This window comes from Carassius auratus, chromosome 35 (genome assembly GCF_003368295.1).
Source record: "Carassius auratus strain Wakin chromosome 35, ASM336829v1, whole genome shotgun sequence".
Classification (NCBI taxonomy): domain Eukaryota; kingdom Metazoa; phylum Chordata; class Actinopteri; order Cypriniformes; family Cyprinidae; genus Carassius; species Carassius auratus.
The window spans coordinates 12,800,554-12,815,287 of NC_039277.1; the positions used below are offsets into that span (position 1 = coordinate 12,800,554).

The 14,734-nt window shown below is 34.6% G+C and overlaps 1 protein-coding gene across 1 annotated transcript; it reads right to left on the reverse strand.

Moving 5' to 3' along the window:
* Window positions 1-175: 175 nt before the first annotated feature.
* gabrr3a (gamma-aminobutyric acid type A receptor subunit rho3a) lies at window positions 176-12,745 on the reverse strand. The gene is made up of 9 exons (XM_026220051.1): window positions 12,314-12,745; window positions 10,766-10,878; window positions 7,785-7,852; window positions 7,116-7,339; window positions 6,281-6,363; window positions 4,788-4,925; window positions 2,606-2,758; window positions 1,846-2,039; window positions 176-1,099 (listed from the first exon to the last, which is right to left on the reverse strand). The coding sequence occupies exons 1-9, from the start codon at window positions 12,454-12,456 to the stop codon at window positions 797-799; spliced, it is 1,419 nt and encodes a 472-aa protein (XP_026075836.1). The 5' UTR covers window positions 12,457-12,745; the 3' UTR covers window positions 176-796.
* Window positions 12,746-14,734: the final 1,989 nt, after the last annotated feature.

Sequence of the window (14,734 nt, forward strand, 5' to 3'; positions counted from 1 at the left end):
AATTTCATCATTACTAATAAGAAATGTTTATTGTGCATTAAATGTTTCATACATGTAAAATAGAAAACAATATTTCACATTATTACAGTTTTATTGCATTTTGATCAAATAAATGCCTTGGCGAACATAAGAGACTTCTTTTAAAAACATAAAAATACATATTACCAACCCCAAACTTTTGAATGGTAGTGTCTAGAAACATCAAGAAACTCTGAACTGTGATTGATCACTTAACATGTCACTCAAACATCTACTTCCTGTTCAATTAGGCGGTCCTAACAGAAAAACATGGCCCAAAATTCCTAATATGTGAGACTAGCATGAGGCTTAATTTATTCACAAGTTTGCATGTTGATATAATTCTTGAGCATATGAAGCAGGTTGGTTTGGTTTCATGTTTCTGCTCTCGGATCTAATGAACTCTAGGAGATAAAGCTGGGGTGATGGATGGATCCCATAACAACAGTCACAAGTGTAAGGTAAGCAGCTGTTTATGCAGTATATCCTTGAATGAGGTGAATATGCTCCTTGCATTTGAGAGTTTATGACAAAAAGACATTCCTTTAGATGCTATAAGAAATGCCAAATGTTTAAATAGATCTCCATATCTAACATCCATCTGGATCTTTCTCCAGTTACACTTCAAATCAAATCTGTCTACTTTGGTCTACTAGGTCACTTGTGCTTACTGGCAGAGTTCATTTTGACAGCCCCAAAGTTCAACTGTCTTGTGCAATATAAGACTGGCTCATCCTGGATTTATTACAGCGACTGGTTAGAAAAGCAAGCTACACGTTCAAGAGTAGATACACCAGTAGATGATGTTGAAGAGAAGATATGCCAGTGGAAAGATGATTCTGGAGTATGAGTCAATCATGTAGCTGTTGCTCATTATGAATCTGATGTTTTTGCCGACTGAACGTTTCCTCCAGAGTCTCGTGCCTTCGGTGGGTGGAGGCTCAGTGGAGGAGGCTCTGGGTGGGATGGTCCGCGTTGTGCTTGGTGTTGTGGGGAGCTCGGGGAAAGGCGATACATCTATGTCATCGTGAAAACAGCCATCGTAGGCCATAGCCTGGGTTGCATCGTAAGAAACTGGAAGCTTTGTTAGAAAGAGAAATGCGAGAAAGTAAATATCTAACATTGTAAATCCAAAATAAATGAATAGGGGGTTTCCTTCAACCATTGCAAGAATTCTTTACATTTTTAATTTGCTTTACATTTTTATCAGTTATTATTTTGACCATGGTAACCAAGGTAAAGTTTTGTTAGGCTAATGCCATTAAGTTGTTTTAATTTAAATGACCTATTTATGAATTAATAATAATAATTATTCTATTTAAAATAAATGTTATAATGTTATTTATGAATTATTAATTTTATGGCTTTCAAAATCTCAGTTGTTTACATTTTTTATAAATAAAAATAACAATATATTATTTATGAATGCATTGTTGTTGTTATAGTATTTTGGCAGAAAATATGGTTAACAAGGTAAATTTTTGTTAGGCAAAAAAATTTATGTTGCATTTAAATTAGGTAATAAAAGAATCCAAATATTTATTTATAATATTTTATCTATGAGTTAATAATTTTATTGCTTTCAAAATATCAGTTTATTTTATAATTAAAATTAAGTTATTTTAATCTTGTTAATATAAATTATAATTAAAATGTATATTTTGACACAAGCTATGGTTACTATATGATAAACTTTAGCTTGAATTTGTGTTGTCTGAAAATTACCATAGGGGGCGATGTGTAGCTTAAAAGTGAATATTCAATCTTGTTCATATTACCAGAGCAAATATCACCACATACAATCTCTGATGAGTCCGTGACCCTGACCTTTCCTTTCCGAAGTTTTTTCATCTCTTCCACTGTAGTGAAGTAGTTCACGGCAGCATATTCAATGACCGACAGGAAAACAAAGAGGAAACTGGCCCAAAGGTAAATGTCCACAGCCTTCACATAAGACACCTGAGGCATTGATGCTGAGACGCCTGTTATTATGGTAGACATGGTCAACACGGTTGTGATTCCTGTAGGAGATCAAAAGAAACAGGAAGAGAGGGCAGAGTTTATCAAGCAAATAATGTTTCCATCTATTGCATCTCACACAAGAGTCCCCACCAGATTATGGACGGTCAAATTGGGTGTGAAAGGAAATTACATGTTCTTTAAATTAGTCATTGTTTATTACGAATTTGCACACATACAGAGCAGGTTGCAACACTTCTCTATAGTCCTTCTTAAGAAAGCATACAGGAAGACACGCATTATGTGGGCTACTACTTCTATTCTGTTGTGACTCTCTCTGGGCTTGATGTCATCGACATGTGTGAAACGAGCAACTTCCTGGCTGCGTGTCTATCGCCTGCTGGCCTGACTATCAAGGTATTTTTGAGGTAATTTAATTCTGTTCTCTCTATACCAGTTTGTACTTGTTCCTGTAGAGTGTAATAACCAGAGAGAACAAAGTAAATACACACAGCTCACTATTACCAACCCATCTGAGGCGAAATTACAGGTCACAGCTCTAACATTAAATCTAACAAGTTAAATAGAACAAATTTCTAAAATTAGGATGTTTCTTCTGGAGGTATACCTAGAGAGACACGAGCCGGGACGGCTCTCCTGTCGATCCAGAAGGACACCCAGGAGAGCATGACCATTAGCATTGTGGGAAAGTATGTCTGCAGCATGAAGAAGAATATGTGTCTCCTGAGGATGAAGTTTATGTACAGCCTGTTATACCAGCCTGAGAGAAACAGAAAGTACGGGATATTTACAACGGATACTAATGCGAAAAAAAGGAAAGAACAAAATTAAACCTTAAAGGCATCATTCTCGGGATATGTGTTGCTCAATGACTTACTGTTGATGTATTTAACAGCATAATGGACTTAAACATATAATTTCATACATGTTAGATGATTTAGTTAACAGAACTTTAAGGAATAGTTCACCCCAAAATTTTAATTCTTTCATTAATTACTCACCCACATGTCTTTCAAAACCTATAATACATTTGTTTATCTTCTGAACAAAAAGTAAGACATTTTTGGTGAAATCCGAGAGCTTTCTGACCCTATTCAAGGTACAGAAAGGTAGTAAAGACATTATTAAAACAGTCCATGAGACATCAGTGGTTCAAACATAATTTTATGAATCGACTTTGACAATATCGATAATATCAATATCGACAATATTGGGCCCTATTTTAACAATATAAGCACATGGTCTAAAGCGCACAGCACATGTACACTCAGAATCATGTCCGGATCCACTTATGCTAGTTTAACAACGAGAAAATGTTTGGTGTGCCCGGGCACATGGTCTAAATGGGTTGTCACTATTCTCTTAGGGTGTTTTTGGGGCGTAACGTGCAATAAACCAATCAGAGTCTCATATCCCTTTCCCTTTAAAAGCCAGTTGCGCGTGCGCCATGGCGGGTTCGCTATTTACATGGTGGAGTGTAATTTTTCATTTTAAAAATGTTAATGTGCTGATTCGTGTCCCTGTGTGTCTAATAAGCAAAGTGTACTGTACACGTGTTGTGCACCTGCCTATAGGCGCATATTACTAACGTGCTCTTTAAATAACAAAGAAAAAATATTGCGCCAGACTTTTGACCAGGTTTGAGTTGGTCTATGGCGCAGTCTATTTTCAGTTCCTCAAAATAGCATTTGCTATTTAAAAAACCCGGCACAGGATGGGAAAATAAGAACTGTGTCAGGCTGAAACCGCTTTGCGACGGGTGTATGATAGGTCCCAATGACTTTATTCAACTTTATTCAATTATTTTGGGTGAACTATGCCTTTAAATATAGAAATAAAATGATATAAATAGTCAGAAAATAAATATTTATTTAGTATAAATTTAATTGTAATAGTTTTTAGAATAAATAAATAAATTAAAGGCTTTAGTGAAATTTCTTAAATGTTAACTTTATTTATGCATTTTGTACGAAATATGTGACATTAGCCCCTTTCACACAGTAATACCAGTAAATTGTGTAAAATTACTGGAAGTACTTTACCGGTAAATAAATTTTTTTTACAAGGACATTACATCTTTTTACCGGTAAAGCACTATTCCCATATACATTTTTAAAATACTGGTAAATTATTACACCAGAAATTAACTCTTTAATGGCTGCGCTTCCTGGTGTTGTGTTTTCAAATATGGAAGGGTAAATGCAGTCAGTGTTTTTGTTGATCTATTAATTTTTGTGTCAAACGTTCACATTGATGCAGTGCTTTTTTTTCCAGAGACACGTATTAGGCCCTGTCCCAAATCTCATCCTAAAGACCCTTGTGGTCTTCCTCTGAGTCTACATTTCTGTGATGTAATGCCGCTTTGGTGGTCATCGAGGGTGCATATAGTGGCCGCAAAGGGGACACTCATAAGCACACAATATGAAAGCTAAAATGGTGAACGGAACACCCTACGGTCTGATGGACTTAACAGACACACGCACGCAGCAGGCCACTGTAAGTCTGCAAGAAGTGCACATGAAGTGTGCCATTTGGGACAGGGCCTTAGACGACTTCAAACCGATCGTGGGGTAAACGCGTCATCTGTGACAGATTGTTATGACTGACCAAGAGTAGACGTCTTACTTCAGCCCAAGAAATCAAGGGAAAGAAAAACACTGCATATATTCAACCGTTTCACCCAGGAATGCTGGGAAATCTCATTTTCTGGACTCTCTGTTGGTTTACTGTAATGAAGCACATGGTAGTACGGTAATAAAAGCATTCAGAAGGAAGTGAAGCACACATACCAGTGCTGCTGTAGAAGGCTAGCCCGAAGGAAGGGTGGAATTCTTCAATAAAAAACTGCGAGAGTGCAATCTCGTCAGTCCTTAATGAATCGTTCCCATTCTTCCAATAGAGCATGAGGTCGTTCTCATTGTATGCATCTTCAAGAGAGCAAAAAATTCAATATGGGAAGGGAGTGGGGAGGTGTGAGACAGCAAACTCTCTTTGAAGATACATGGACAGCACTCCTCAGAGGAGAGAACACAGAGGATGCAAAACCAGCTCCGTCATCTCTCCTCAGAAGCTGAGGCCCATGTAATTCTGTGTGTCATGGGTGAAAGAGACAGACATATGCAACTTTGAACCAGTTCTTCTGTGCAATTATTTTATATTTGCAACAATGGAGCTTGCATGAATCAGATTATGAATCAGATTAAATATAACTGTTGGTAGATGTTGGTTAAAACTACCAAAATTAAAAAAGGGTTATATGATACACCACCAGCATGCCCGTAACATATAAAACCTACTTTACTATTAGACTAGTTCACCCAAAAATAAATATTATGTCATCATAATCACATAAAATTGTCTTTTTTCCATTTCACACATTAGGTTAATGTTTACGTTACTCTTCTGACATATAATGAGAGAATATAGTGACTAGTAAAAAAATCATAAAGCACTATCTGTATACTGTTATAGGATTATTGTATACTAATATTATTTAAATTAGCTTTTACTTTAATATATTAATTTTTTTTGTTTAAGTTTTACCATTTTGTTTGTTGTAGTTGTTGTGTGTGTGTGTGTGTATATATATAAATAAAATTAATTAAAAATACAATTAATTAAAATGAATTAATCCTATATAGAAAGATATATACATACATAGTATACATATATATATATATATGTGTGTGTGTGTGTGTGTGTGTTTCTATATAGGATTAATTAATTTTTATTTCAGTTTTAGTAATTTAAGTATATATATATATACATATATATATATATATATATATATATATATATATATATATATATATATATATATATATATATATATATATATATATATATATATATATATATATATATATATATATATATATATATATACATTTTTACTTATTTATATTAGCTATGTGCCAAGACTACTCTCTTTTCTTTCTTTTCTTTCTTTTTTTTTTTTTTTTTTTTTTTTACAAAAGTTTACAAAAAAAATGTATTCTTACTGACCCCAAACTTTCAAACTGTTGTTTATTTCATTGTACAAGCTATGAACATCCTGCTTAATTTCGTCTTATGTGCTCCACAGACGAAATGAAGGTGAGTAAAAGATGACATATTTGTACATTTTTTTGGGTGAACTACCCCATAAACACAACATGCTGCAGTATATTTAGGATATATTTACAGCTATACTTCGAGCATAGTGCTTTGACTAATTATTTCTTGTACTCAGTTGATAGTGCTTATGTTGAGTGTACATGCACACACAGACGGTCATACTCACAACTCTCCAGCTCTAGAGAGCAGTTCTGTGTGTCTAGAGGGAACCTGCTGAAGTCCATAGAGCAGAGAGCCGTCACTGTGATTCTGTAATTCACAATTCAGGACAGCCTTAACAAATCACTTACGTTTAGACTGAAAAAGCCCCTTTAAAATTGAGACGTGATATTGTGCTTAGCAGAACAACAAATCAAGGAAACAATTCAGATGAATTGAAATGAAAACCGATCCTGTGCATGAACTGTTTCAGGCACACCTGATCATGCACACAAGCCTACACTTACCATACATGCAGTTAATTCTTTGAAAAAAATATTGTCCAACTATATAAAGCCATGCCTTATTTGTCAGTTAAAGTAAACAAAGGGGATTTGGTCACACATAATTAAACCTGTATGACTGTTCAGTGTTTTTAACTAAATCAAAACTATTAAAACACATTTTGTTAATTAAAATAAAGCTGAAATAAAATTTCAAATAACTTAAACTAAACAAAATGTTTGAAATGCTGAAACGTTGAAAGATTATCTCTGAACAATGACTGAGATTTCAGTCTGTTCCTTACTCTATGACTTCAGAAGACTGTTTTCTCCACTTTTTGTATTAAAAATAAACATCAAATTTCTTTCTTCAGATGAAACCAAGTCATACAGGTTAGGAACGGCATGAGGCTAAGTAAATGATGACAGAATTTTTAGGTTTGGGTGAACTGTCCTTTCTTGACAAACTTTACTTCAAACTAAAAAGCTGAAAATATCTTGTCTCCTTTCTTGTGAAATCTTGAAACAAAGCAAACTGCTAGTCTCACAGCTCTTGTAAAAACGTCTGGTTCCAGGTACCTGACGCTGTAGAGAATGTTTCCATCTGGATAGACTCTGAGCATGATGTTTTCCATGGTGGTGTCGTGAATGAAAGAACGCTTGGAGTGAACAAAGAAGACGTCAGGCACCCAAATCTTTTTCACCAGCCGAGCGTCAAACGTTCGGCTTTTGTTATTGCTGGAGGGGAAGGCCAGTCTGTCGTCCTGCCAGTAATGCCTAAGGTACAAGGTCATGGTAAAGTCCTATGCCCACAAAAGACATGAGAAAGATTTTGTCAGTTTGCTTAAGCCACTACTTCATACTTTGAAAGTCACTGTGTATATATGATTATAACTGGTAACAAACATTTGTTTTCAATACATAATTCTCATACTTCAGTTTATGTTTTTTTAAACGGGATAAGGAAAAATGTAATAAAAAAAAAAATATATATATAAAAATAAATGAACGACACTTAAGTACATAAAGATATGTAAAATGAACGTGTCTATGGATTTAACATGCTTTTCTGCACACATTCATTCTTTGTTGTTTTAACCTTTGCCCTCTGCCTCAGTCATGAATCCAATCTGTTTAAATGGTGGAGGATTTAAGCTTGATGTATGACTAGCACTGGGAGTTGAGGGTGTCCAGATCTCACTGACAGGTCAGAGGTTAAAAGTAATTTATAGAAGAGCAGACACTTACCATATTGACCTCTGAAATGCTGTCAATGCTCTCCACCTGCACATCGATGCCCACTGGAATAGCTGAGCCTGGGCTCAGTGTCACGGAGAGAAAAAAGAATCAGAAGTGAGAGATCACACATAGAAAAAAAAAACTAAAACTGAAATACATCTATTTAATAACTCATTTTTATCTCTAAGACAGTAATGAGTTTAAATGGTGACTTCCCAGTTTGATACACTTAGAGTTTCTGTCAGTTTCTCCCAAAACAGATGTGCACAGATGTACTAAAGTCAGTTTGAACTTCAATATTTCTCTTTAAACCCGTCTAACATCAACTGATCTGAGCATCGTTAGTCAGGTGAACCTTTAACCTCTGTAAATTTGGGAACTGAAACTGGTTCTTATCCAGAATCGGATCCATAAAGAAAATACAATAAGCGTGCATCCATCTGCTGCTGATGTACACGACACCTTACTTAAATACTGTCTGATACACGTCACAAGCTCTTATAGTTTTCTTTCAGTGAATCAAAACCATTAAAAGCAACCATTGAAGTCTCATTTCCAATCAAAATGATCTCAGATTCCTGTCCTTCCTAGAGAAACTTTAATGATTCAGTTGGAATAGTTTCTCAATTAATCTGACTCATTTACCTAACTGTGACTCATTCATTTTTCATGCCCAACTCCCAGAAAGACCTATGTTAAGGCTGGAAAGACCTAAATCAGTATTGCTATGGGCTTGTTCAAAGATACACATTATGAGTTTTGTCAGTGGTATTTTTTATTTGTTTATTAAGGATGTTACCACATATGTGTTCTCTGCTGTTTCTGATCTATTATTGAAATTATCTCGCATTTCTGTTTTCTGTTTTCTTCCTCTAATTCAAAGAGTTATCAACCTAACCTTGAAGAAACAATACAGTCTGATTCCTTAAATTGTAGCCTGTCTATATAATGCTAAACTATAAAATCACCAAGTATTTAATGAGATCCATCAGTGGAAGCAGTAATCAAATCAAATGAGTAAATATTTTTGAGAGATGACTATGTAATTGGCATTGTCATAACAGAATGACTTAACATACACATGTTAACAATCACAGTTGTCTCTATCTGAATTAAGTGGTCTGCTGTCAATCTTCTTGTGGCAGCTGTTTTTCTTCAAGGGAATTGTACATAACTTCAATCTCTCAAGTCCCAACTGCATCACGTCAAGCAAACACATGGAGACAAGTAGTAATCTCTCTAAGTAGAACAAATGATATTAAAGTGTCTGCTTTTTTGCCATTATTGAATCATCTCTGCATCTAAAAATGATCTAAAAATCTGATTTTACTACAGAACCTAAAACTGCTATGAAAAATTCACTTGAAAATGCGAATTCATTTTCATAATACAAACTAAACTCTCTATTACTATAATATTAATTGTATAAAAATGCATTTAATTTACTAGCATATAGAAATGACATATAAAGTCTCAGTTGTGTCAAATAGTTGTCTCATGACTGCGTCATCAACCACATAAAATCTGAAAAGCGATGTTAAGCTTCCTACAAACAGAGACTTAACTCAGTGCACATGACTCGGTGTGATTATCAGCCTCTCACTTTTTTTTTAGAGCACAAATAATGTTCCCCTAATCTGGATTGAAATAAAGCTCAATCCCAGTGTCCACATGTAGGTATTAGCAGACAAAATTACACAAAGCTACTATGGTACTGTTTTTCGGATATATACCATGTTATTTTTTAAATGCAGTGTCTATTTACCACTGATCTATGATATATATAATTTCAGATCACATTAGAAAAGCATTTCTTTTCAATGAAAATGAAGGAAATAATCAAAAAGTTGAAAATAAAGTAACGGGTTGGTGTAGTGAGGACTTTATCGTCCCAATAAGGTGGCATCCATTTAGTAATTGGAATTAAAGTTAAAACTTACACTCAATTTGTTATTATTGCACACTGTATAACTATGAGGTGCAGATAATTGCCATTATTTGCATTTGTATAAATAGCAGAAAATACTGCTATTTTAACTCAGGGTAAAAAGAAATAGCATATCACTATAAAAATGCTGCTATTTGCACTTAGTGTAAATAGCATCTAATTGCTATTTACACAGTGTAAATAGCATATATTGCTATTTATACAGTGTAAATAGCATATATTGCTATTTGCACTTAGTGTAAATAGCCTCTATCGTTATGTACAGTTAGTTCAAATAGTTGCTGCCTTTTTTATAGACCTAAATGGATCTGAAATCGCAGTTAGAACAGAGAATCTCAGACAAGGATATTATTTGAAAAATGTGAAAAAACTGTATTCCATTCTATGTTCTTGTTTAAAACAGCTACATTTGGCTAGCCTGTAAAAATGTAGCTACATTCTCAGGCTTTCTCAGAGAGCCACTGGGATTATGATGCAGATTACTGTGCATAAAACACAGCTGTCCTCTGTGTATTGTCTGCTTGGCACTACTACCAATCTGGGTCAGAGTGTTTTTAGTTTTTTCTCTTTTTTTCAGATTTGGACACATCGCATATGACTTTCTAACCTACATTTTTGACAATCTCAGCAGCAGCAGAGTCACATTCTGGTCATTTGGCCCATGACACAGTGCTTAACCCCGTTCTGTGAGTTATATCAATGGACATATACTAGGAAATAACAGCAGCAAGTACGGGTGATATCTCTATCGGCACAGCATGCTTCATACAAAGTAATCAGCTTAAAAAGCATGTGGGAACGAGACTTTCAGATAATAAAGTGTTATGTATAATATCATCTTAAAGAAAGGATCTATTTATATAGGTTTTCATCTAACAAAGGTGTGTGATTTCCATCAGAAAATGCATCACAATTCCCAGCAGTAGATTTTTGCTCAGTATGAATACAACAAGCATGTTTTTTGAGAATACAATTATTTTTACTGACTTTGCAAAGCCGAAAGTAATTTGTAACTGGCTTTCGAATGGAAAGATGCCCTCACCTCCAAAACCAGGCCTCATGGCGAAGTCATGATCTTCGATTCGCAACAGCTGCTCTGATTTAATCAGCAGAGATTTGGTGCTGTCAGACTTCTTAGTTTTAAAGTCTATTCGTCTGTTTGAAAAAAGACAAAATTAGGATTTAAAAAAAATAATGTGACAGAAATAAGCAATAACATACACAAAGTTAAGTTAGGATAAAAACAGCATCCTGAGAAGAAAATCCTGAAAGTTTTCGGTAATGCTTTACTTAAAGCCTTTATATAATTTATAATAAAAGTATTTTTAATGCAATACTGTGCCTTGTAATACACTTTTATAATCTCATGAATAAATGTAACCACAGTTATTGTACATTATAATACTATTTTTCTGTACATTGCTATACTTTCAGAGAGTATAATTTAAATAACTTGCACTTTTAGACCATGTTAAGTATACATTAAACACATAACACATAACAAACAGCATATACTGTATATCCGATATTACAAGGAATCTGCAAATATTATAATGCATTTTAACTTGGGTTACAATATTTATGAAAAGTTATAATGCATTTTAATATACATTAAAAATATATTTAGAATGCATTATACATAAACAGTTTACTATGCCAGCTCATTTAAAGCATAATAACAGATATATCTCTACTGAGACAATTTTACATGTATATATTATTCTAATCAAAAGCCTTCAATACAATTAAAGTCTGACAAAATTAGCCTAAAATATTTTGCTTCTTATTTTGATTCGACAAAAACAGTAATTTTTCTAGTTGCCAGTTCTTTGCTAAATAAGTCCCACTGACTTACTAATACAATTAACAGGATAAACATTCACATTATTTGATATATTTATCTCTGTTTAGTGTGTTTAAGTTTTTGGAAACATATTTCAGGGACTTTAAGTATTTCTTAGACTGTAAGTCAGTATTTTAATGTTTTGTTTTGTTATATTATGTTAACGCTTATATTGGCCACGACAAACTCAATATTTCCACCCCAATATACTATTGAAATAATATAGCACATTAAGTCTAAGTTTAGTCTTTAAGACTAAGACTTCTTACAAATTTTCTGTATTGAAATTTTCTAGATCCATTAAATAAATGTAAAAAAATTTTTTTTTGTATTTGTATTGAAACCCTCTGCCCAAAATGGCACTGTTCCCCGAAAATGACCTCCCTTTGGATCAGTACTAAAAGACTAATTGGTACCCTGTGCTGTTTTTCTTTTGTTTACCTCACATACCCAGCTCAAACATGATCTCTAATTACAGAGTTCCTTTGTCCACAATTAATTATACTGTCAAACACACACAATCCAACAACCCCAAAGTGCAGGTCAAAACACAGCGCAGAGCTTCAAATAACCCTAACAAATCAATCCACAGAGACGAGACCACAATAAATAAGACCAAGAGTATAAACAGGCTGACATAGGTATTTAAATTTATCAGAACGGTGCTGATTGATTATATACAAAGCCAAGTTCCAACTACCAGAGCACTCTGCAAATGCATTTAGGAGCAAGGAAGAGCATCCTCACCCTCCATGTTTGTGCCGTGTGTTTTCTCCCAGGTAGACATCCTTGTGCCTGCGCTGGTTTTGCGTGTTGCTTCCTTTGAGCAGGGCGACGGGCATCAGCCAGGCCAGGCACATCAGCCTCAGTACAGAGACAGCAAAGATCATGGCCGAGTCCTGAGCTCCAGGATCTGACGCGGGGAAAAATAGAGAGACGGTGTGGGATCAGTCTCTGGAGTTCCTTACCCAGCATCCTTTCCATCTCGTAGTGCCGCCCATTCCGACACAGAAAAGGCCCTTAGATCCACACCGGGCAGCAAAAGTTACATGCTCCCATTTGAAATCCTTTGAGCTCTGCTTTCGTGCATGTGTGTTAGTGTGTATACGGCTGGAGGTCCACGATTCCCACCCTGCCTAAAAGCCTGTCTGCTCTTATGAACATGTTGCTCTCCCGCGATCCCCCTCCCTCCGATTAAAACCAAATATCAATTTATTTCAATAATGACAAAGGAATGATGTTAATTCCTCTCTAATCTTCTTACATGCAGCTGCTGAAATCTTTTAGTAACCTATAAACTCCATGGGGAAGGGGAAGGGGAGGTGCATCACAACCACAACTAGCTCTAGCATCAGGTTAGCTAAAAAAAAGGCAAGGATCATACTTTTTTATTTCCAAATCATACACATTGCTGAGACAGACAGCTTGCCCGACTGACTTTGTATCTCAGAGAGAAGGAATCAGGCTCAGAAATCACCATCAGGGTAATCTGACAGATCTTACATCGCTTCAAAGAGGGTTACGGTCTTTGAGAACATCAAGAGCTGATGGAGAGATGAAAAGGGAAACAAAACAGGGATAGCTGGAAAGATGACTTTTGATGATGCTGATAAACAGTTTAGTGTTGGTCTATAGAATAGATTTTATAGTATTCTGATTGACTGAATAAAAAACAACACTGAAATATTGAATTAGGCAATTATAAAAATGTATTCATTAATTTTTATAAGTTAATTTATACATGCAGCGTGCACACACACATACCTTTCAACTGTGGAATTGACAGCAGAAAAAAACATTTTAAACATTTCTGGAAAAGCAAGTTCACGTTAAATAGTGCTAGGACTATAATTACGGTAAGTTATAATCTAATCTATTAAATATAAATATACCATTACTTATTGTATAATGTATAATATAAATTATAGGCAAATATAAAATTATATGCACAATAAATGTCAGAATATTTCTCTATTTAAATTATCATAATTTAAAAAAATGTAGCAATTAATATTTCTGATGGATTTTGATATTTTTTTTAATTGAAAGTCTTGGTTTGGGACAAGGGCAAAAGTAAAAAAAATCATGAAAAAAAAAAGTATCCAATAGTTTTAATGACAAAAGCGGGGGAAAAGTTTAAATCTATTAGTTCTAATAAAAGTCATTCCCTGGGATATAGAAGCATAAGAAAGAGGAACAGAGGAGAGACAGACAGATTCTATGTATATAAAATAGAATAAACAGTATTCGAATCGAGTATCTGATGAAACACAGTAGCACACAATCAATAATAAAATTGCAGCAGTAGAAGAGTAATCCTAGAGCAGTAGCATGCTCCTGTAATCCAGGATTAGAGTCTGATTGAGGGCACAGAAGAGTGCTGGCATCTAAGAGAGACATGCACGTGCCTCAATGCATCTAGAATAGAGGAAGACTGCTCTTTTACACTGAACCTGGATCATCCTTCCCTATTCAGATCATTAATCATTATAAGAAGGATAAAAAAAGCTGTTCCACAGTCACAGCAAAAGCATCATTTCCACAATCACACTTCATCTTTGTTTATCAGCACACATTTCATAAACATCCTCTTGTGGCCAAATACTGTATGACAGGAGAGCTAATACTGTTGAGATCACAAAATGTTGAAGTAAATGATATACAGTAGCTATCAATATCAACAATATCAAAAAGTGGAAATATTCTTTTAGAACTGTTTAGTAACTACTTGATCTACAAACTGTGAACGTGTCATTTCAAGGACTTCATTTTGCGGTCTCTAGTCTAAAACATGAAACATTAAAACCTAAGATGGCTTGAAGTTGAGTAAATCATGTATTTTTATTTTATTTTTTATTTTTCATTTTTGGGCGAACTATCCCTTTAAGGATTAAAAGAGCTACTTTATCTAAACCCATCAGAAAAATAAATATTTGAATCTGCTCAAAGGCAAAATGTATAAGACCAACAGATTTGACAGATGTGCGTAAAATTTGTTGAACTGTAATCATGGAGATTTTGGTCATTCGCATGCAAGTAGCCTACTGTAACAGTTAAAAGCTAAAAGTTTCAATGTTTTAAGGCCATACAGTTTATCAGAAAAATAGAGAAACTTGTCATTGGTTGCAAAATGAAATTGCAGTCGTTCCTAAAGATTGGATATGAAAA